Source organism: Camellia sinensis, chromosome 1 (genome assembly GCF_055761805.1).
Source record: "Camellia sinensis isolate YWXY chromosome 1, ASM5576180v1, whole genome shotgun sequence".
Classification (NCBI taxonomy): domain Eukaryota; kingdom Viridiplantae; phylum Streptophyta; class Magnoliopsida; order Ericales; family Theaceae; genus Camellia; species Camellia sinensis.
This window is the reverse complement of record NC_138961.1, coordinates 10,272,049-10,296,196: the sequence shown is the minus strand read 5'-3', so window position 1 is coordinate 10,296,196 and position 24,148 is coordinate 10,272,049. Positions and strand designations below refer to the sequence as shown.

General features: G+C 33.0%; 2 protein-coding genes and 1 long non-coding RNA gene across 4 annotated transcripts; 1 reads left to right on the top strand and 2 right to left on the bottom strand.

Annotated features, from left to right (window-relative positions):
* Positions 1 to 3,465: 3,465 nt before the first annotated feature.
* On the bottom strand, positions 3,466 to 9,610 carry LOC114266918 (uncharacterized). The gene is made up of 4 exons (XR_014365482.1): positions 9,458 to 9,610; positions 4,616 to 5,176; positions 4,298 to 4,521; positions 3,466 to 4,216 (listed from the first exon to the last, which is right to left on the bottom strand). It is a non-coding gene; the product is annotated as an uncharacterized LOC114266918 (long non-coding RNA).
* LOC145823207 (uncharacterized) lies at positions 6,459 to 7,418 on the bottom strand. The gene is made up of 2 exons (XM_082922734.1): positions 7,278 to 7,418; positions 6,459 to 7,180 (listed from the first exon to the last, which is right to left on the bottom strand). The coding sequence occupies exons 1-2, from the start codon at positions 7,284 to 7,286 to the stop codon at positions 6,590 to 6,592; spliced, it is 600 nt and encodes a 199-aa protein (XP_082778860.1). The 5' UTR covers positions 7,287 to 7,418; the 3' UTR covers positions 6,459 to 6,589.
* A 2,773-nt stretch (positions 9,611 to 12,383) lies between the features above and the next one.
* Positions 12,384 to 18,704, top strand: LOC114266917 (phosphoribosylaminoimidazole carboxylase, putative / AIR carboxylase). Of its 2 annotated transcripts, none has more exons than XM_028207879.2 (16): positions 12,384 to 12,770; positions 12,886 to 13,101; positions 13,200 to 13,311; positions 13,711 to 13,773; positions 13,910 to 14,048; positions 14,629 to 14,684; positions 14,807 to 14,880; positions 15,042 to 15,189; positions 15,299 to 15,472; positions 16,201 to 16,288; positions 16,380 to 16,496; positions 16,777 to 16,874; positions 16,966 to 17,083; positions 17,164 to 17,258; positions 17,890 to 17,996; positions 18,244 to 18,704. In XM_028207879.2, exons 1-16 carry the CDS (start codon positions 12,562 to 12,564, stop codon positions 18,335 to 18,337), a joined length of 1,908 nt encoding a protein of 635 aa, XP_028063680.2. In that variant the 5' UTR covers positions 12,384 to 12,561; the 3' UTR covers positions 18,338 to 18,704. The 2 variants fall into 2 exon arrangements, with proteins under 2 accessions (XP_028063680.2, XP_082778858.1); XM_082922732.1 differs by having other exon boundaries at positions 13,906 to 14,048.
* Positions 18,705 to 24,148: the final 5,444 nt, after the last annotated feature.

The window sequence follows — 24,148 nt, the reverse complement described above, 5'->3', positions numbered from 1 at the left end:
ACTTTATACACATCATTTATTTTAATGTGTAATTTATATTATATGAATTGTGTGTTTGAAAGGATTGCAAAATGATTTTTGCCAATCTCACGTTTGTTTTGACTATGAATGAAAGTACTCGTGACTTGTTTGCTATATAGAAAATAGATTCTTTGAATCCATGAGGTTGCGTTTCGATTTTGAATTTTGAATAGATTTTGATAGTATAATTTTGGATAAATTACACTTTTTATTATTGCATGTTACATCAAATCTTACTTTTCCTATACATAAAATCGTGACAGTTAACCCCTTACACCTCTAGTCAAATCTCACTTTGATCCCTACACATAAAATCATGACAGTCAACCTCCTGCACTTCTACTGAAATCTCACTTTGGTCCCTACACAAGTGTCAATGTCCCTCTTCTGTTATTTCATTTTTAAATCTTTAACAAAATTCAGTCATGTGACAAAACCGTGACTTCAAAATGAGGGTATAAGAGGAAAATCATCTATGTTTTTTACCAATACACTTTGTCATATATGATAAACACAAGAGAGTTATATAATACTATATATATATATATATATATTCGTATGGTAAAAATTGAGATGAAAAGGTAAGAAAATAGAGTTTTTGAAATAAATATAAAAAACGCGACAAAGAAATCAAAGAGAAAGAAAGATGAATAGATACAAGAATGTGTTGCTGTAAAAAATAGAATTTCATGATTTCAATTTATGCAAACCCTTAGTTCATCTTCTTAATTGTTCACAATCTACGTTTTTTTTAAGCCTAATGCAGTCATATTTTGATATAAATTTTAGGATAATCTGTGTATTGATAGAAAATATAAATGATTTTCCTTTCTTACCCTCATGTCGTAGTCATATTCTTGTCATATAACTAGATTTTGTTAATAATTCAAACAATTGAGTAACAAAAACGGGGATACTGACACTTGTGTACGGACCAAAGTGAGATTTGACCATCTTTATAGCAAAAACCAAAAAAAAATAATATACTTTAGCACTATTTGTTGTTTTATTTTTATTTTTGCTATATTTTCCAAGGAAGCTACCACGGATGAGATACGAAGAGTGAGTTCGTAGCATACGAGGTGGAACTGTGGTCGGCACACCTACTGAGGCCCTCTTATATATGTATTTCTTGAAAAGATGAAATAACTTCATAAACATCATTTTTAATTATATTATACGAATTATGTGTTTGGAAGGATTGCAAAATGATTTTTGCCAATATCACTTTTGTTTTGACTATGAATGAAAGTATTCGTGCCTTGTTTGCTATATAGAAAATAGATTCTTTGAAGCCATGAGGCTGTGTTTCGATTTTGAATTTTGAACAGCTTTTGATAGTATAATTTTGGATAAATTACACTTTGCACTATTGCATTTTACATCATATCTTACTTTGACTACTACGCATGAAATCATGACAGTTAACCCCTTACATCTCTAGTTAAATCTCACTTTAATCCCTACACATGAAATCGTGACAGTCAACCTCCTGCACTTTTACTCAAATCTCACTTTGGTCCCTACACAAGTGTCAATGTCTCTCTTCTATTACTTTATTTTTAAATCTTTAACAAAATCCAGTCATGTAACAAAAACGTGACTTCCAAATGAGGGTAAAAGAGGAAAACCATCTATGTTTTCCACCAATACATTTTATCCTATGTGATAAGTACATGAGAGTTATATAATACATTATATATATAAATTCGTATGGTAAAAATTGAGATGAAAAGGTAAGAAAATAAAGCTTTTGAAATAATAATAATAAAAAATACGACAAAGAAATCAAAGAGAAAGAAAGATGAATAGACACAAGATTGTGTTACTGTAAAAAACAGAATTTCATGATTTCAATTTATGCAAAATCTTAGGTAGCGTTTGGTAGAGTTTTCTAAATATGATTTGATAATAGAGTTATATTTTGAGTTTATAAGTTTTGGAATTATGATTTGAGTCTGAAAAATTTGTTTGGTAAATGAGTTTTGAAAAGAGTTTTGAATTGAGTGGGAAATTTTTTATGTGACATATGATATCTAATACAAAAACTTACAACTCATAACCAAACACACAACCCAAAAATCTATTAAAAACTCATAAAAAAAAATTAAAATCTGAAAATATTGTTTTATTAAAAATATAAATAAACAAACAAGTGCCAATTGCAAAAAAAAATAATAAAATTAATAAAATAAAGTAAAATTTGCCATGTTCTAGTTGACCGGCCGAATGACCGATTAAGCCAAATTTCAAAAAAAAAAAAATCCCGCCTGACACAGATTTTTCTGCAAAGTTTTCTTTTTGTGGTGGAAATATAATTTGAAAGATGTATCTAAATATGGCATTAGAATGTGGGGGTGAAATTATAGTTTGAAAATCTATCCAAACACAGCCTAGTTTATCTTCTTAATTGTTCACAATCTGTGTTTTGTTTTAGCCTAATACAGTCATATTTTGATATAAATTTTAGGATAATGTGTATTGATAGAAAATATAAATGATTTTCCTTTCTTACCCTTATGTCGTAGTCACGTTCTTATCACATAACTAAATTCTGTTATAGATTAAACAATTGAGTAACAAAAATGAGATATTGACACTTATGTATGAACCAAATTGAGATTTGACTAAAAATACAATGGGTTAATCGTTCCAATTTCATGTTGAGAGACCAAAGTAGGATTTGACTAGAAGTAATGAAGTTGACTGTCATGATTTCATAAATAGGAGCTAAAGCGAGATTTAGTGCAAAATACAGGAGTGCATAGTGTAATTTACCCTACAATTTTTTTTGACACTTATTTCAAGTTCTTGATCCATATTAAAAATTAATAATATGTAGTTTTAAGATGGCGCAAAGGAGACTTGAGAGATAGAACGTAAGTCACTTTTTACTCAATTTTGTTACTTTTTTTTTTAATATTTATTTGTGCATTAATCATCGTTAATGTTAACAAGTTTTAGAGTTCATCTGGTAATGACTTTTTTAGTAAGTTTTTTTGCTTTTTTGACTTTTTTAGCCTATAACTTTTTTGTTTGTTTGGTTTCTTGTTTGGCTTTTTTAGCTTTTTTGCATTGAAAATGATGTTGGCAAAAGTGAAATGACAAAATTGCCCTCAAATGGGCCAAATCCAACAATACCTCCAAATATATATAGATTTTGCATTAGGAATTACCCAAATAAATTTTTTTTTTTTTTTCCGTTTCCCCTTTTTCACATTTTTTGTAGCTTCATGGAAATTGGTTTTGGTAGGGTGCTGATTTTGAGTAAGGCAACTAGTCAAACAAATCAAACACTCTGTGAACCAAAATTGTATGAAATTACCGAAAAAGTTTTGCCAAATTTGTGAAACATTTCTAGTATGCCAGTTCCACCAAGCCACTGTTGCAAAAAATAAAAAATAAAAACAAAAAAAATACAAAAATCTGCCAAATACATTAATAAAATAAAATTTTCAACTCTAGAATAAAGGTTTGTCCAAACAATATTTCCCTCAATGCATACATAAGAAGAACCATTTGTTGGTAATTACCTCTCCGACAATAACCAATTACTTCAGCATACCATAATGGGAACGCGCATGCCTAATTACATAACGTACATACGCACAATACCATAAATACTAAACGTGATGCTATAATTCCCTACACATACAAACAACAAGAAAAATGAACTTGGGTTACCGAATTCCCCCTATATATTTCCCAACATGCCGTGATTGCGCACGTGGACCAAACAATGTCTTACAAGAAATCGCACGCTTTCCACATATGGGTCATCATCCCCAACTATTAGTCCATCCCCCCCCCCTCCCCCTCCAGGTGCTGACAGAGGAATGGCATTGATTATGGTTGCCACGTCGGCCTCTGTTACTATGGGTTGAACAGTTGTTGGATTACCCATATTACTCCGTATGTAGTTATGCAATGCCATCGATGCACCAACTAAATGCACCAGCACATTCGCAAAATCATAACGAGGCATATTTTCAATAAACCCCATCAATTTTTCCACGCCCCAAAGGTTCGTTCAACGACATTGCGCAACGCCAGTGTGCCTTATTAAATAATTCTCTTGGGTTCGCTGCATTCCTTGCACCTCGCTGAAAATCTTCTTGATGGTAATGGTGGCCCTTGTACTGGGCGAGATAACCTGTTTGATTAGGATAGCCCGAATCAACAACATAATATTTCCCTGCCAGATGTAAACAAATAACGTTATAAGCTTTATGTGCATATTTCCACATAGTAAATTTTTTTTAAAAAGTGTCTGTACCTTCCTCCGAATATGGAAACGGCACATTTTCATTGTTGATTGTTTCAACAAAAACTCTACTGTCATACATACTGGCTTTCCATCCAACTGATACAAAGGTAAAACACATGTCGTAATCAACCACTGCCATGATGTTTTGGGTGTGACAGTATTAAAATAGGTCGTTGCATCAGGCCCCATCACTTTCGCAACAACATGCATGCCATCGATTGCACCGATGCAATCTTAATTTCCAAATTAAACAGCAAAACAAATTTCAATATATGCCAGGACTATGACATAAAGAAACAATATGTTTTGCAAATATTAAAGTTGTACCTTGAAAGGTAGGTATTTTATTTTTGATCGCAAGTGAGGATGTTGAACATATTGATTTGTTGTTGGCCTACAATGCACAACCGTGAACTTCTTCATCACCTCCAAAAACATTATGCACGTGGCGTGATACGGTTTCACCCGAATGTTGAAACCTTTCTTGGATGGCTCTATTCTTAAACCCTCTCAACACATGTATGAACATTGCAATGCTTTCTTCCACGACTAATCCATGGCTACGTTGGTTAACACATAAACCAAAATCTCTAACTAACGTGTCACACAACAAAGAAAATACTTCTTTTGGCACACATACATTTTCTTCAAAACAACCACTGTGTCCATCGTATAATTCATATATCCATGCACGTCTAGTCAATATTGATGTTCGACATAGTGTTTTTAACATGCATTTTTCGTAATACTCTTGTACATACCGACATGCTTACACGTACGTCTAATTATTTTGTTCTTGAATCTGAATAGCCAATTGGTTTATTTGCTCGATGAAGTCATCATTGATGCTACTTTCCCCGTTAGACATGGCCACGACTTCGGCAAGGCCTACAAGACATATGTCCAACATTAAAATCATTACTGTCATTTTGAACCTGTTCAACCATTTAACAAACATGACATATATACATCAACAGTAGACCATACATAACCAAGATAAAAACAAAAAAACAAAACAATAAAAACAAAAAAAAAAAAAAAAAGAAGCAAGCTGCCAAACCAAACATGCATCCAGTCCATCCACACAAAGAAATTAAAAACAACAACAAAATAATAAACAAAACACAAACTGGTCATATTGTTCCACCAAACCATCCATCCAAGTACTGCAAACCCATCAAACCCAAAATAATAATAAAAATAAAAATAAAAACTTAATGACGTCCTAAAAATCCAACATTGTAACAAGTTCCCATGAAAACATCAACACATAACACGACAAGTTCCCATCAGCTCCCAAGCCGCCCAATCCCGTGGCCTATCCCAACAGCCATCAAATCTGTCATGCACCAAAAAGGTTCACAAATGGAGCTACAATGCAGCTTTATAGTTGCTTCTTCTTAAGCCACCCAATAATATGGTCATCATTAGGCTGGCACATCATAACCTCTCGGTAATCAGCTAGGAATGGCAACGGGGCGGGGGCGGGACCGGGGACTACACTCCCCGTCCATGATCCCCAAAGCTACAAAATTCCCCGTCCCCGGTCCCGATCCCCGGCGAGGAACCCATCCACCCTCCCAACCCTGCTCCCTAACGGGGATCGAGTTTCCCGGACCCCGAATAATCCCCGTACAAAACAACAACAATCAACAAGGAAGATGGCGAGTATAGAGGAGATCTGTTCAAAAAAATCATAGATCTGTTCAAAACAACCACAGATCTGTCAAAACCCTAACAGAAAAATTTAGATATGTTCAACAGATGAAACCCTCACAATAATACCCTAACAACAAATTAGATCTGAATCCATATATATATATATATATATAAATTGGTCAAGATTTTTCAAAAAAAATAATCGATCTGTTCAAAAAAACCACAACACAGAAGTGAATGAGGATGTCGATCCGTGGTGCTGCGGTTAGGAGTGTTGTGCAATGGATGATAGCGATCGATGGTGTGCGACGATGTTGGTAGCGGGATCGGTGGTGTGCAATGACAGTGGTAGCGAGAAAGAGAGAGAGACGCTGAGAGAAAGGAGATTGCTGGCGGTGAGTGAAGAAGATCGACAGTGGAGTAGAGAGAGAGAAATGAGGGATTCAATGAATAAGAGAGGCTGAAAATGAATGGCAGAGGCTGAAAATGAAATTTATAAATATATTATATATATGGGCCATGTTCGAGGATTATTTAGGGGCGGGCCGGGGCCGGGGTTGGGGAACCTATCCCCGTCCCCAGCTCGAAAATCATCGAGGATTTAATTTTTAATACCATCCCCAACCCTAGGGGGAGTAATTTTCAAGAAAAATCCGTTCTAATCAAGGTCGGAGGGTCGGGTCCCCGTTGGGCCAGGTTCAAATTGCTATCCCTATAATCAACGTTGTCTATAAGAGACGATGCAAAGTGGAACAACGGTGTACCCACTAAGGCAGGAATGGATTTCAGCCTCTCCATGCACTCTGAAATGGTGTACAACGACTCATTACCAGTTAAGTGCCTAACAATAAGTTGTTGGTTTTGACTCCGGACGACGTTGATCAGATTGTTCACACTATCAGCTATAGCAGATGCTCCACTGGTTGGCTTTTGCGAGTTTCCTGAACTTGCAGGAGTATTCATTTTCCTTTTCACCCTAGCGTCAACCCTAGGTTCAACACCTTCCATTGACGACTCAGCCTCCACGTCAATACCAACTGAAGGGATTAGATTTGCGAATGGCTGCATATCAAGGCTTTGAACTGAATCAGAAGAGCCCTCATTATCTTCGACAATCTTCTCTCCCTGTGTCCAATGATGTTTGCCAGTTGCAGCAGCCCCTGTGAAGACAATCTCCATCAACTCCCAATGCTCCAAATTTTTATTCCTGAACTTTGCACAACTCTTGTTTATCTGCAGCACAAGAAACACAAAACTATTAGTGAAAATATGTTACCAAATAAAAATGAAAGCAACGCAGAAAGGTAAGAAAATGGTGTAAATACTTTACCAGTTCCATACGATCCCATCATTCATCGGAAGCCTGAAACATGCCTATTTCTGCATCAAATCCAATTCTGGTTATTCCTTTGTTACGGTCCATCAACTTCATACACGCAATCCAATCTCGTTTCATACATGTGTACTTGTTCTTCAATTGCTTTACATCATGTTTTTTACCAATTTTTATTTTCACATTTCTTCGCCAATGACTTGTACACAGCGTTGCTCAAAACCATGAATGGCCGGTTGCCCTTAAGAATCTCATCAGCAATAAGCTCTAGGAAAAGCCTTGTGGATTCAGAATCCCACACAACTTTGTGAACATTTTGGCTGTCCTCAAGAACAATTGCTCGGGCCCTTACAGCCCTTTTATTTTTGGAAAGGGTACGTGGTGAAGTTCACACGGAAATGCAATTGATAAATTAAAGCATAAGTACCTTATACATGTATGAGTATTACTCACCTAAACGAATTGGTGCAATAAAATATATCAGCGATTGTGACATTCTATCCAAAAAAATTTAAGAGAAAGTGAAAAGAAACAATTATCTAGAGCCAAACCACCATTCCATTACATGTCATTGGCAAAGGTATTGCTATCAAGTTCATAACAAACGTAAGTCATTACAATACTAGCATTGTTAGGGTAGTACAAGACACTTGGAACATTTTCACATACACAACAGTAAGATTACAACGACAATGCACAACACAGAAACATGGATGGAAAATGTGGAGATCTTAGCGTAAACCCTCTACACTTAAAGTAACTAATAGCTTTAGCATTACTGTTTTAGTATCAAAATACATTAATACATACCTACAAATGCATATACACACGCATACACATATAGGATTTGACTTCATCTTGAACTTAAGCAACTCAAGACACTGACAAGTCATAAAAATATGTCAGGTACACTGGGAAACCTACATGCTGTGACACTCAGCAAAAGAGATTGGACATTGATTATCAATAACATCTAAGTGGACCTCTATCCATTTTATCCTGTGTATAGATGTTTGATCCATTTTCTCTCACACTCAAAATCTTCACTAACAGATTTTGTGTTTGCCTTCTTCACAATTCACATTCTTTTTCCTTGAGACAATTATACAAACAAAAAATCCACAGTTCCAGCTAAGCAACAATTAATTTTGACAAGTTCCATAGTTGCTTCTATTCCTAGTTCCAGTTGATTAATGAGGTTCTAGGAATGAAAGCAGTTATTCTATTTTGTAGTCACACAATTTTTATTCCAAATGCTATTAAGTTTAAAGAACTTTCTCTTTTTCTTTTTCTTTTTCTTTTTCTTTTTTCTTCTGAACTATAGGCTGGTGAAGGAGCACAAAACAACAAAAACTCCGAGATCACAAAAAAAGAAAAAAAAAAAAAAAAAAGGAAAGGAAAATTGGTAACAAATTTAAAAGACAAAAATTTAAATAATAATAGTAATAATAAATAATAATAATAATAATAAAAAAAAAAAAAACTTAAAAAGTTCAAATGCTCTGTTCTGTTTCTGCTGGATTAGACACATGGAACAAACAATTACAGTCAATATTGGTTCATATCTTGCTTCTCTATTTTACAAAATGGTAACAAAAAATAATTCAATTGCTCTGCGCAGTTCAAAATGCTAACACATTTAAGAGAAAAAAATTAAAAATTAAACATGCTAACGCATTTACAAAAAGTTCAATTGCTCTGTTCAGTTCATAAATCCTAACACATTTAAGAGCAAAAAAAAAATGCAATTGCTCTGTTCAGTTCATCAAGAAGCAAAACGAGTGTGAATACAAAAAATATGAAACCAGTTCATAAATGTGGAAGCAACCATTTGCAGTGAGTTAAAAAAAAAAATGTGTAACAGATTACACAAAAAAAAAAAAAAAAGGACAAAAAAAAAAGAAAAAAAATAGTATTTGTGCCAATTGATGTTCTTCGTTGAGTTCATGGTGAAGAAAAACGAAAGTGTGAATACAATAAAAATTCCACACGTTCCCATAACCACAAATCACATAATTTGTACAGAGACATTCGGGTTTAAACCTCCATTAACACCAACAAAAGCATTTTAGCACTGATCGAACACAACAACGACGGATTTTGAACATACACACAAGAAACAAGTGAGCCCTCGTGCAAGGAGAGGAAAACCCCAAAAGAAATCGAGTTATGCGTACCAAAGATGCAAATGTTACGCGTAAAGGATGGTTTAGGCATTGAAGAAGCGATGTTGGCGTGGATCGGCCGTCCAATGTTGTGTAGTCTTATCTCCCTCTCTAGTTCTTCTTCGTCGCCGTCTGCCTGGTTTGTTTAAGCTAACGGAACCCTACAAATACACAGACATGTGAACAACGGCGTATATGGGGTAGTTTGGTAATTGTCCACTCATACACGTGCCTTCCAGCTCATGTGTTTAAATTTTTGGAAGTTTGTGATTTTGTAGCGGCGTTTTGTCCTCAAGCTCCCAAGCAAACCGTTTGTTTGAAGTTATAGGAAGGGGATTGGAATTATTAATATTTTAATATTATTAATATCTTATTTATTTTGAGAGATGGTCTTGGAATTATTAATATCTTTGGAAAAGAGATTCATAGTGAAAAAGTAGAGATAGTATTAGAAAAATAGTGAAGGGATTAGAAATTTTTTTATTTTTTATATATTGAGATTTTTTTTTTAAATATTAATGTTTAATTTTTATATTTTTTTATTTATTTTATTATTTTATATAAAAATAATTTAATAATTTCTCACTATCAATTCTCTCACTATCAATCTCTTTACTAACAATTTCCTCATTACCAACCTTCTCCATCCTATGTCTGAAAATAAACGAGACATTATGTGCTTATTTAGCCTCACAACGGCTGCCAAACCAGGGCTAAGTTAGTTTGTTATTATTTTTGTTACTTTTCATTTTATTTATTTATTTCTTAAACTAAAGGGTATCTATATATATTTATATATACATAAAAGGAAAAGGGATTTTTTTATAAGAAGCCTTCTATTTGAGATTATTTAAATAAATATTTTTTTAAAATTTTTTACGAAAAGATATATATAAAAAAAATAAAAAAGTAATATAACTCAAATAATGCACTTAGTGCATGTCAAATAGACCCTAAATTTAATTGATGAAAATATAATATGTTATTATATTTAAAATATTTATATTTTTTGTATTCCATTAGGATTGCAATAAGACGGGTTTATAAAGCCCCACTATCACTCCATATTTATATCGAAAGTGTGGAACAATAATTTCAGTTTATTTAACAAAAATAAATAAATAATGTAAATTGAAAATAATTTAAAATTTTAAAACTTAAATTGATGAAATTAAAAATTCAGAACTTATTTTGTTATAATACTCAAAATGTTGAGGTTTTTTTTTTCATAATTTCTCCTTTAAAATTTTATATATTTGTATTTATATTTATATTTAGGCAGTCCTCTATTTTAACACATTTTTTTTAATCTTTTTTTAGTTATATCATCTTTTTATTTTTTTATATATTTTTTTTTATAAAAAGTTAAAAAATAAACCTCATTTCAGAATAAATTTTTTTAATAAATTTTTATAAAAATATACCTAAAATAATAAAAAAATAATAATATAATAATTTATAATGACTTTTAAATTTTTTTTAAGTAAAATATTTAATCCTAAACGAGATGTTATTTAAATGAACCCAAACACTCTTTAAATTGAGATCATCTCCAACAGTTCATCAGATTGATCACCAGATTTAAATTTGATGAAAAATGACGACTTTTCTCTCTCTAACAGTTTCACCAAACTGATATCAAATTAAGAACGGGGCAAAACTTTCACCAAACTGAGAAGTTGAGTCTGATTTTACCATTTTACTATGTGTTTATGTTGGAGATGGGTCCCACCAGACAACCGACCAGACATCCAGCCAGATGTCCTCCTAGATGACCCCCTCAAGCAAAATTCTGTGAAAATTTTACACTGAGAAGTCGACCAGCTCTTTAACCAAATATGTAAATCACTTAAATTAGTTTGCATTCTATTAACAGCAGGTTGATATGGCCTTGTTTGATTTTCTTCATCTGTATGCATTTCTTGATTGGCTCCATTGGCTAGAGTGCTGCCTTGTGTTGCTCCAGACCTTTGCTTCTTTGTAGTAGCAACCTTCTTTGAAGCCTCTTGCAGAGCATCCATTTCGACGTTATAAAAATGTATAGATTTTGCTCCTTCAACAAATGAAGAAAAATTGGTCACTGAATTACTGACCTAGAAACATTGGTTGAATTTAAGTTTCAACACAAACCCAGATTAGGAAATAGGTCAATTGAGGTGGGTCTTCTGGTTTTCACAACAATTCAAAGCACAAATTGTGATTTGTAAACGCAACTCATGAACCATTGGTTAAGTTTCAACATAACCCATGAACAAAAAATAGTCACTGAACCAGGAACATTGGTTGTGTCTGAAGACAAACCCAGATTAATAAATGGACAAATTGAGGTGGCTTTTCGAGTTTTTCATAGCTATTGTAGAGTAAATTTTGAATTGTGAAGATAGAGAGAGCAAGAGACGTCCAGTGTGTTTTTCATAGTAATTGCAGAGCAGGTGATGTTTCTGAGTATAGGAAAAAAATTCATTTTTTTCTTTTCGGTCGACCGATTGATCGTCCCCCAGACGTCTAGTGTGTTTTGATAATCACCGTTGGCGTGGCTAATATCAGATTGAGGAATTCGTCTTTTTTTTTTATTCAAATTTAATAAAATTTTTGGTGAACCGTTAGAGATACTCTAAAAGTTTTAAAATTTTGAATTATTTTCAATGTACATTATTTATTTATTTTTGTTAAATAAAATAAAATTATTATTCCACACTTTTGATATAAATATGGAGCGATAGTGGGACTTTATAAATCCATCTCATTGCAATCATGATGAAATACAAAAAGTATAAATATTTTAAATATAATAACATATTATATTTTCATTAATTAAATTTAGGATTTATTTGACATGCAATAAGTATATTATTTGAGTTACGCTACTTTTTTATTTTTTTACATATATTTTTTTGTAAAAAATAAAATATATATATTTATGTAAATAATGTCAAATAGAAGACTTCTCATTTTAAGTTCCTTCCTTCCTTATGTGATAAACCAAAAACCTCCGGTTCTGAAAAACCTTTGAGAGTGGTAGGTAGGACGAGTCTTTTGATTTAACGAGAGTATAGCCGCCGTGTCTTTTCGCATAGAGGGAGTGTCGCCGCCGTGTCGGAGGCGCAGAGTGAAGAATGCTTAAGCTGAGCCACTCTCCATCTCCCTCAGCAACGCTTTCCAACCACCACATCGATTCCTCTCTCCCTTTCCAACGACCCTTCACTCTAGGGTTTCCCATCAGTCGCACCACCACCACCACTTCATCTTCCTCTTCTCTGATGCTCCTCAAGCACCACCACACTCCTTCTCGAACCTCCCTCCAACCTCCTCACACTTCTCACAGGTTCCTCCTATCACTTCTCAATGACATCTATCTATACATACATATATACATATATACGAATTCAATTTTGGAACTTTAGTATGTATATATATACATATGAATGATTTGTGTGTAGGAATGATGATTTGCCTGTACATGGGGTTTCGGAGACGATTGTGGGTGTATTGGGAGGAGGCCAATTGGGTCGAATGCTATGTCAAGCTGCGTCTCAATTGGCAATTAAGGTGATTGTATTGGACCCGATGGAGAATTGCCCTGCAAGTTCACTCTCACATTATCATATGGTGGGGAGTTATGATGATAGTGCCACGGTCCAAGAATTTGCCAAAAGGTTGGAGATTTTATTGGGATTTTGTGTTTTATCTATTTTTTATTCTACTGTTGATTGATTGATTTTTACAAGCTGATTTTAATTTTTTTGGTGGGTAGGTGTGGAGTGTTAACTGTTGAAATTGAGCATGTTGATGTGGTGACATTAGAGAAGTTAGAACAACAAGGGGTGGATTGTCAACCCAAAGCCTCTACTATCCGAATTATACAGGTCTGGGTCGAATTTTGGATGCCATTGTGCAGAATATAATTTTGCATTTGTGAACAAATTGCCTTTTTCTTTTTTCTATTTCGAGGTTTTGGTTAATCTTTTGAATCTATTCTTGTAGTTACTCTTATTTGTTTGTAAGTTGTTTACCCCTTTTTGCAAACTATGTGGACTTTTTGATCTACTAATTTGGTAATCCATAGATATTTTGTTGTGAAAATTTTGGTAGTGATAAATTAATCTAAGTTAAATACAATTATCTTTATTAAGGTATTTCATTTTTATATTTTCTTGTAATGAAACAGACAGATAGGTAGTTTGAATGTTTTTTATTCAAACAATTATCAACTCTGTTTTTGTGATGAAGTTTGTATTTTTGGACTATATTTTACCCTTTTTCAGGATAAATTTCTCCAGAAAGTTCATTTTTCGCGTCATGGCATTCCACTTCCTGATTTTATGCAGGTTAGCTACAACTTTTAAGAATTTGGCACAAGGTTTTAGTTACCAATTCACACTTTTCTTTGTCCTTGAAAATGTTAGTTTAGGATATCCTTTTTTTTTTTATTATTAAGGAATATTAAAAATATGGCATAGACAGATAGATGATTTTGAAAGCGCAAAGAGAGCTGGTGAACTATTTGGCTATCCTCTAATGATAAAGAGCAGGAGGCTTGCTTATGATGGGCGTGGAAACGCTGTTGCTAAGAGTGAAGAGGAGATCTCTTCAGCAGTAAATGGTAAGATGTTCATTACTATAAATTACTTGAACCAGTGAATCATAATAATTAGTATATTTTTTCCAATGAGCCGTATACCATGCAATTGCTTTCATTAATCAAATTTGTCACCATCTGGTTTTTTTCTCTCTTTTTATGAGTACACCATCTAAATTTGTAAGCATTAATATTTTTTAGTATTGGGGAAGTCTTCTTTAGCTCATACATAAACATTTTAAGGGATTTAGTCAATGCAGCTATGTTCGTATAGAAAATATTAAGTGATCACCATCAACATATGCTTCATAACAAGCTAGTCTCCAAAACCCATCACAGTCTGCCCCGGTGGTCATCATCAAATATTTAAATGTTTTATTACCTAGCCAATACTTGTGTTTGTTAAAAAATTGCCATTGCATATGTTGCTTCACCATCATGTTTCATAAATTATTGTTGCTTTTGTGCTGTTTCATAGAGCCTTCCTTTAACTTCAATCTAATATGCTGCAATTAATCTGGGAAAATAAATTCACCTTTATTAACTGTTTTCTTAGATAAATTGCTTCTAGCTTCTCTAATTTTCAAGGCCATTCTCTTTGCAGTCCTTGGAGGCTATGATCGTGCATTATATGTTGAGAAATGGGCTCCATTTGTAAAGGTTTACTTTGACTATGTGCCTTTAATTTAATGCAATATGCTGCTCTCTTTTTTCATTTCTCGTTCATTTAAGATACAGATTTCAGGGCTGAATTATCACTGAAAATTTTATTTCCTTTTTAGGAGCTAGCAGTCATTGTAGCTAGAGGACAAGATAATTCTATCCTATGTTATCCTGTTGTTGAAACTATCCACAGGTAAGATGTTGGCTTTAGTAGTTTGTATAGCTTTTTGTTGCAATTTCCTTTTTCTTTTATTTCAAATTCTGATGACATCATCATGTTAATGTTTATATTTCTTCATGACTTCCCTTATCATTGAATATAATCTATTTATCTGTGGATCCTTATTTTGATAGAGAAAGCATTTGTCACATCGTTAAGGCACCTGCTAATGTGCCATGGAAGATCAGGAAACTTGCTACTGATGTTGCTTATAAAGCTGTCAGTTCATTAGAGGGTGCTGGTATTTTTGCAGTGGAGTTGTTTTTGACAGGGGATGGTCAGGTTGTGTAATCACATTTCCGTTGTTTGTGTTGATCTTGTGAAATCCATTATTGGTTTCAAAAAAATTTATTGATGTTAATTTTTCATCTTCTTGTATTCACTTGCACAGATTTTGCTAAATGAAGTAGCTCCTAGACCTCACAATAGTGGGCATCATACAATCGAATCTTGTTTCACTTCACAATTTGAGCAGCATTTGCGAGCAGTTGTTGGTCTTCCACTAGGTGATCCATCAATGAAAACTCCAGCTGCTATTATGTACAATATACTGGGTGAAGATGAGGTGAAAGACTTTGTTTTCTATAGTTTTCCTGTATAATCGTTATTAGAAATAATTTTCAGAGCTGATTTGTAACTAACAATTAGATTATAGGTGGATGATGGCTTTATTTTATGGCCAAGATCAATAAAAATTTAGTGTGCCAAATCCATGGCACTGCGATTAAGCACAGAATTGTATTAACTGCTAAATAAAAATATAACAGAATATCATGTATATGGTGAGTGTTTAAACATTCAATAAATGAGGGGGAAATAAAGAATATTATGAATGTCACTGTGTGAAGTTAACTATAATTTGAGATCACAGGAGTCTTCCCAGATATCAATGGAGAATTTTAACTTCTCAAAAGTCATATGGTTTAAAACTAAAAGAAATACAAGGACAAGAGAAAGGCTAGAAAGAATATGTGTGATAGTGTCTAGAAATGACATGATGTGGTGCTTTAAACATCAAGCGTTTTTATCAAATGATGTATGTTTTGTTTCAAAAGATGTATGTTAGTCATATATTGTGCTATCTCCTGCTTCTATTTTTTCACATAACTTTCTCATGTTTGTTTTCTGGTTTATCTCAATTATTTATTTTTTTATTTTAAAATAAAAAATAATAATATTTCACATTATAGACTATCAAGCATCCATTGACATCTTTTCTGTTTATATTTTAGTGCTTCTAGAGGATGTAGCAACTAATCAGATTTGATATGTTCTCTGTTATTATGCATCCAGGGAGAACAAGGTTTCCTTCTGGCTCATCAACTGATTGGACGGGCATTAGGTATTTCAGGGGCAAGTGTTCATTGGTATGATAAGCCAGGTTCGATTATATAAAATTGTTAAGGTTCATGTTTATCATGTTTTGCTTGTTCTTCTTTTCTCCCAATACTTACCTTGCATTCTTCTAGCAGAAATGCGAAAGCAGCGAAAGATGGGTCATATAACTATAGTTGGCCCTTCTATGGGCATTGTGGAAACAGAGCTAAAATCAATGCTTAATGAAGAAATTTCGGATGGTCAGACTGCAGGTCAGTTGTGTAGACATAGTTTTTGAGCAGTCTGATTCAATTTTAATTTGACAGTGGAGTGGAGTCAGATTAGGAGCATCTGCATGTTGTTTGACACTTTTTTTTAGAAACACATAAAGATAACCAGTGGCAACTTAAATTTTCTTTTTTTTAATAAATTTGTTCTTCCACTAGTTACAAATGCATGAAGGTTGTCTTTTTTCTTATTTCATATAACGCCTTTAATCAGTTCTGATACATGAACTTGGATTCATGTTGTTCTGCATTTTTTGCTTGACAGTCATACCACGTGTTGGGATCATTATGGGTTCTGATTCAGATCTTCCTGTTATGAAGGATGCTGCAAAGATTTTGAATATGTTTGGCATGTCTCATGAGGTCACATTTGCGAATACTTCAGTGTTCATTTACCAAATTTAAACATATTTCATGTAGCTAGCAATTGTATTGATGCTTTTAAGTTGTGCAGGTGAGAATAGTGTCAGCACACCGGACCCCTGAAACCATGTTTTCTTATGCCTTGTCTGCTAGGGAGCGGGGGATTCAGATTATCATTGCTGGTGCTGGTGGTGCTGCGCACTTGCCAGGTTAGTATTTGTAAATACATGCTCATTTAATAATATTCATGAAATGACAGATGAACATTAATATGCTCCTTCTCATTTAGGCATGGTAGCTGCATTGACCCCCTTGCCTGTTATTGGTGTTCCTGTACGCGCCTCATCACTGGATGGACTTGATTCACTCCTATCAATCGTGCAGGTATAGATTTCCCAAACTTTTCCAGAGTATATTGTGTAATGTGATGTTGGAACTTGGAAGCATGTCATGAGTTTGCCCTATCATAGGCCATTTCTTGAAATGGGGGGCTAAAGCTAAGACAATTTTATTCTTTTAGATGGGAGGCATCATCACGTAGATTGTATTCTTATCTAATATACTAAACTTCCCTGAAAGTGGAACCTTTGAATGGTTGCCAGTTATGTCATACCCTTAATTTATATATTTATATATTTATATATATATAACCACATTCGATGATTCTGCCGAATGTGACATACAAAATGTGGTACTTGTATTCTTTTTCGAGATACATATCTTTATTCTCATTTTTCTCTCGCTTTCTCTTTCTTTGATGAGGACTTCTTGTCCTCTTTCGCTTTCCTGTTTTAATAAAATTTTGTTGTTGCTCAAAAAAAAAAATATATCTTTATTCTCATTCACATGAAGTTATGCAATCCCATCTATGTCTTATATATTGGCTGTATTATCTTCTCCAAATTACGCATCTAGGTTTGTCGTTTCAATGACCATGTAAGATTGTTAAATATAAAATAAATATAAAAATAAAAATGAAACTCTTTCCAAGAGCAGTTTTTGTTTCAATATGCAGATGCCAAGGGGAGTCCCTGTTGCAACAGTCGCAATAAATAATGCAACCAATGCAGGCTTGCTGGCAGTAAGGATGTTAGGGGTTGGGGATGCTGACCTACAGGCAAGGTTGGGCTTTCTCTCTGTCTCCTCATCCACAAACATTTACACTTTCTTTTTTTAAATAATTGTTGCAAGGCTGTTGTTGGATAAGAAATTCCCTCTTTCAGTTTTGGTCACCCTATTTATTTCTAAGGAATTGATAGGGAAAGTAAGTATGCATTCCAGTTTCCTTGGGGCATTCCAGTTTCCTTGGGGAGAAAAATACTGGAATGGGGTTTCCATCCATTTGCGATGATGCTTCTTGTTTGTGCAGAATGTCCCAGTACCTAGAGGACACCAAAAATGATGTCCTGGTGAAGGCAGAGAAGCTAGAAAAGGACGGTTGGGAAACATATTTAAATCCTTAGACTAATGAAAAGTTTAGGGTTCATGTTAGCCTCTTTTCACGGATCTCTTTCCTCTCACAATTAAATTGAGTTTGGAAGGAATTTTTCACCAAATACAAAAGGGTGTTTATCAACAAGAGACATTGAGATGATTCTACAAAAACAAAAACCCCTATCAAAAGGGGGCATCGTAGATCAGAGATTACAAAGTTGCAAAAGCCCACAAGGGGGGGCAAGTGCCTGTGCCAATTTCAAAAGTTAAGCTTGATAGTTTCATCGAAAAGAAGGTAGTGTATTGAAACTACTACATTGATGAATATATGATTATCAAGATCCTGTTTCTTGACCAGTAACACTTGATCAATGAAAATGGTTGTGTTTTTCTGTTGATCGTTGCATGTTCTTTTCTTTTCTTTTCTTCTCTCGTTGTTTAGTGTTTCTTAATTCTTCTTGATGCTTCCATCTAAAAAAAAAACAGCTCAACATGAAACTAGACAACAAAAGGACTTATATTTTTGTGAAAGGGTGGTTTCGTAATTTTCTACATTACTTTAAGTTTGTTCAAGGATGATGCGGGAGCTTCTATTTACACACACCAAACCCACTCTACACACACACTTAATGAAGTGGATGTGCAAAAAGTGTAGTGAGGAGGATGTGCAAAAAGTGTATATTGTGTGTGCAAATAGAAGCTCCCGGATGATGCACACACTGACTTTTTTAACAGGGGAAGCTGAAAAAATGAGCAGGGTGAATTTTTTTTTTTATTGTTATTATTTCGACTTATTTTATTTTATTATTATCAAGGTACATTCATTCCCTTGTGTGGTATGTATAATATCGGTCTCCATTATCCTGTAAATCATTTATTAAAAATCAGATTAATTATATAATTATCGTCACATTATCTTATCACATTTGTGTTTAAAAAAATATGTGACAAATATATTTTGAAAATGCATTCTTTTTTTAAAAAAAAAATAAATGTAATTAAATTACGTGAATATAATTATTATATTAATCTAATTTTATATGCTGGATGTTTTACACCGTCCATGACCTGTAATACTTGATATTATGAAGTTTGATGGTGAGAAGCTGAAATGGTTGATGAGGTTGATAAAACATTATTCTCGTGATCCGAGTGATATGACTTTAGACTAGCTGACCATGTCCGACCCACGATCAAACTTGGTTCCACACCGTACACGATTTGCTTCCAATTCTCAAAACTAGCTTCAAGCCCCAAAATGGAAGATTTGACCAAATCAACCTTCTCAATTTCATCCCCCCAAAAAACAAAAAAAAATTTGTTATTGTATTATGAAAAGAGTATAACAGAAATAAAAATAAAAAGTGCCTATAATTTGAAAAGGAGCCTAAAATCAAAAAATTTAGAATAGGAGCCTAAAATCAAAAAATTTAGAACGGAAGATGAGCATCTTAGGCTAGTTCGGACGGTCAATTGCAAGTCATACCCAAGAACTTTGAGCCCCATTTGTTTGGGGTTATGGGGTGGGAATTGGGTTTGATAGTGAGGAGGGGATTGAAAATGGAGTGTTTGTTTTGAGAGATAGGAAGGGGGCTAATAATCCCTTAGTATTGGTAAGGAGGAGAAAGGGGGATTGGTAAGGAGGAGGTAGAGATGATATTAGAAAAATAGTGAGGAGATTAGAAATTTTTTTATTTTTTATATATTGGGAATTTTTTTTTAAATATAATGTTTATTTTTTTATTTGTTTTATTATTTTATATAAAAATAATTTAACAATTCTTTACTATCAATCCCCTCACTAACAATCCCCTCATTATTAATCCCCTCACTATTAATCCCCTCACTATCAATCCCCTCCATTCTATCTCCCAAAACAAACAGGGCCTTGAGGTTTAACTCATCATCACTTGTTTGTCCGGTTCATCGGCTTGAAAGGTCGTCTCTCACCCTTGAGTCTAAAAACCCTACCTAGGCTAAGTTTTCAATCATAAAATTTTTTTTTTTAAACGTGTAAATTATTAATAAGTCTTAATAGTTCGGTTTAATTCCCGTCAAGTTCTATTGAAAATAAGTTATAGTAAAATCATCGTCAAAAATAAATTTTTTTGACAATTTTTACATATGTCACTAAAAATTGACAATTTTAGTAACTTTTTTTGTCACGATTTTTATAAATTGTTGCTAAAATTTACAATTAGTGACTTTTCTATGACAAATTTTTCAAACTGTTGCTAAAAGTTAAAAATTAGGTGACTTTTTTATGATTATTTTTTTAAACTATCGCTAAAACTTATGGTTAGTAATATTTTTTATAGCAAAATTTTCAAATTATCGCTAAAAATTAATAATTAATAACTTTTTTTAATAATGTTTGATGAAAAATGTCATTAATTCGTACAAGTACTATTAAACAATAAATTCACATAGTATCACCTGCACATAAATCTCCTTATAAAAATAAATCTCCCTATGTTTAATATGCACTTTTTTGTATTCTAATTATATGCAACTAGCTTTAAAAAAATAAAATAAAAATAAAAAAAACCTTAAAAGTTGAGTATGATACATTAGTGTAAGACTTATTCCACTTAGATGTATTGGAAACATGATTAGTATATTTGAAAAACAATTTTGGTGGTTTATATTCAAAGTCCGTGTATATTGTTTAAGCCCATCCATCTCTTTTCTCTTGTCAATTTTCAAAACCCGCGGTTCCCTAGTCAACTGTCACCATTCACTACCTACCAAACCAAATCTAGTTCGATATATATATATATATATGATATATGATCCATCTTCAATCTCATTACAAACTCATCAAACCCTCTTCCCAACTTCATTCTTATTCATAACCCATCTTAATTTGCATTGCATGTTCCAACTTATTACATTTATAAAAAAAAAACGCCATTCATTTCATATCACAATTCACTACAAACATGGTTTTTCATACAAGTAATAAAACCATCTTCATTTTCTTCACACTCTTCCTGTTTGGTTCTCGAGAAATTCTTGGACTGAGGCAATTAGAAGGAGAGCAATGGTTGAGCAATAAGGGCCTAGTCATTCAGTCCATTAAGAGAGGGCCTGTGCCACCATCCGGTTCCAACCCCTGCACCTACATCCCCGGTGGACATGGCCGGTGCACATTGGCTGAGAATGAAATCAACTTTTCCGGCCACGTTGGTCGTGCACCACCGGCTTTTCCTGATGTCATGGTCAGGTTCGGAGTGGCTTCAAAGAAGAATAATAGTTAGAAGAGTGATAAAAGTTCTTTTGATTTTCTTGGGTCGTTAGAAGAGGTTTTAGTTTGGTGAAAGATCTCCAAATTGGAGATAATATAAATGACTATATTTTAACTCAAAGAGAAAAACTAGTATAGTTTTGTTTTATTTTTCTTGCTGGGTAAACAAATGGTTGTGAAACCCATGCAATTGTTGTTGTTGTAATTTGTAGTATTGTACTGAAATTTGAAATTGAATTGAATTGATTTTTTTTAACTCATGGGTGTTTTTGAGAATTTGCTAGAGATGTGAAGGGTGTGTGCAACTGTATAAGTGATCCTCAAGTTGGTGAGTTGTTGGCAATAGCCAGAGGCGGATGTCGGATTTGGTGGCCAAAGTGTTGTTAAAATGCCATCGAAAGCTAAGATAGCCTAAAGATCGTATGTCGGATTTGTATTTTCTTTTTTCTTCATAAATTCAAATTTTAAATATATATATATGTATTATGTTCTACAAAAGTGACCACCAAGGATCCTCTAGAGTGAAATTTTCCTAAAGTTTCCTAGAGTGCTATATTGTGTGGTTGAGATTTACTGGCAAGTCACATCAGAAAAATTGATGTGACTTGCCAGTAAATCTCAACCATACACTGTAACACTTTAGGAAACTTTAGGGAAAAATCACTCTAGAGGATCCTTGCTCAAAAGTGACGTTTTAACAATAACTATTTATTGGCATACTTGACATCAGTAATTACATAACGATAATTTAAAATAAAAAATAAAAATAATTGTGACAATTTCTAAAGTGTTCATCCTAAATGACTTGTAAACTTCATATAATAGTGTAAATAGTTGTGAAAATTTTAAAATCCCAAACAAATTTTATTGATTTATTATGTATTTTAAAAATTAAAATTGACCGGATTTTTAAAAAAGATTAGATTTCTCTTATGTTAGGATCTTAACATGAGAGAACTTGAGGAAACCGTTCACTTTTTAAGACTCGTTGTGGAGAATATTCATGTAAAAAAATTAAGATAATCGGACATTAATAGGTATATGTTTAAATCAAATTTATATTATATAAAATGGATGGTTATTTTTAAAATTATATTTGTCGTCTATTTTTTTAAAACAAATATGATTAAAATATATAGTTACTGATATTCAATCATCTTTATTTTTTACATAAATATTCTGCTCAATAAATTCTAAAAAGTGAACGGTTCGGTTCATCAAAATTGATTCTAAAATGAGTATACCAAGCCTAAATACTTTCTCAAATTAAAATGATAGCTTCAAATAAATCAAATCCTTTCAAAAACTATTGGCTGTGGCCCATTGCCACATCTGATGCATACCAGTATCAATTTTAAAATGTTATTATAAACTTAAACACTAATTATTGGTTCGCATCAGCTAAATTAACTTCACCTCTTCTGTAGTAGGATTCTATCTATCTAAATAAAAAATAAAAATAAATAAAAGTACTTGTTTTTTCCTTAAACTTCCAACGTTTTGAGACCCTTTAAAAAAAATAAAAAATGACTCGTTCTACTACTTTGTCAATCAGGGTGAGTCCTATGAGATTAGTACAAGAGTAATGTAATGTGAAGAGAATAATAATTTGAACAACCTCAAGTCAAAATTTTGCATTTCAAAGAAAGCATTCTATTTCCTTTTTGAAATACATAATAATAAATCATTATAGGTATTCACAAAACACAAGCTTGTTCATTCATTATCAAAGTTAGTGTATAAACACAAGTTTTAATTGATTTAAAATAATGACAATCACAATTTTAGTTAAAGTCAGTATAATTTAGAGATGTTAGGTCCATAATTTTTGACCAATCGAATCCTCATATTTTGTTCAGACAACCCCAAAATATGTGAACTATAGGACTGAGTATAAAAATTGAAAAAATCATAAACCGGTATGATTCAGACTAAATCACACGATTTTGTTTGATTTTCTATATGCATGGTTTGGTTATGATTTTTGAAATAGATGAATCGTATTTCATAGTATGATCTGTGATTTTATAGTTACAAATCTAGTTGTAACTGAATCGAACCGTTTAGACAATATATAATTTGTAACTAAATATAAATGCTAAAATATTTTATTAATTTCAAATATATATATTATAACTCTACTATAATAAATATATTTTTGTACAGAAGTGCTCCAGAACCCCACGACCGCCACACACCTATGTGAGAGAGAGAGGGGAGGGAAAATATATAATGAGTGGTCACCAATCAATTGGGGGTCATGGGAGTCACCCATTTTGGGAGTCTCAAGCATTTTTATTTCTATATAGTAATAAAACTAGTTTTAAACAATCATGTAAATAATTTTTAAGTTGTGAATAATATTTTGTAATTTTATTGTGAATAATAATAATATTTTAAAAATTCGCAATTTCAAACCGAACTGAATCGAACTGAACCGTAATTTAGTGATTCGGTTCGGATTGATTCTAAGATTTTCATAGATTGGCTTGATTCCAAATTTGATAAAAACCGTAAAAAATGAATTAATCTTAATTTATGACTAAACCAAACAAATCCAAACTATACTCACTCCTAATGAACTAGGGATTAA

Coding starts and splice junctions, on each gene's coding strand:
- LOC114266917 (XM_028207879.2), top strand. CDS start 12,562: ATGCTTAAGCTGAGCCACTCTCCATCTCCCTCAGCAACGCTTTCCAAC. Junction 16,497..16,776: donor TTCGGATGGTCAGACTGCAG/GTCAGTTGTGTA, acceptor TTTGCTTGACAG/TCATACCACGTGTTGGGATC. Junction 17,259..17,889: donor CACTCCTATCAATCGTGCAG/GTATAGATTTCC, acceptor TTCAATATGCAG/ATGCCAAGGGGAGTCCCTGT.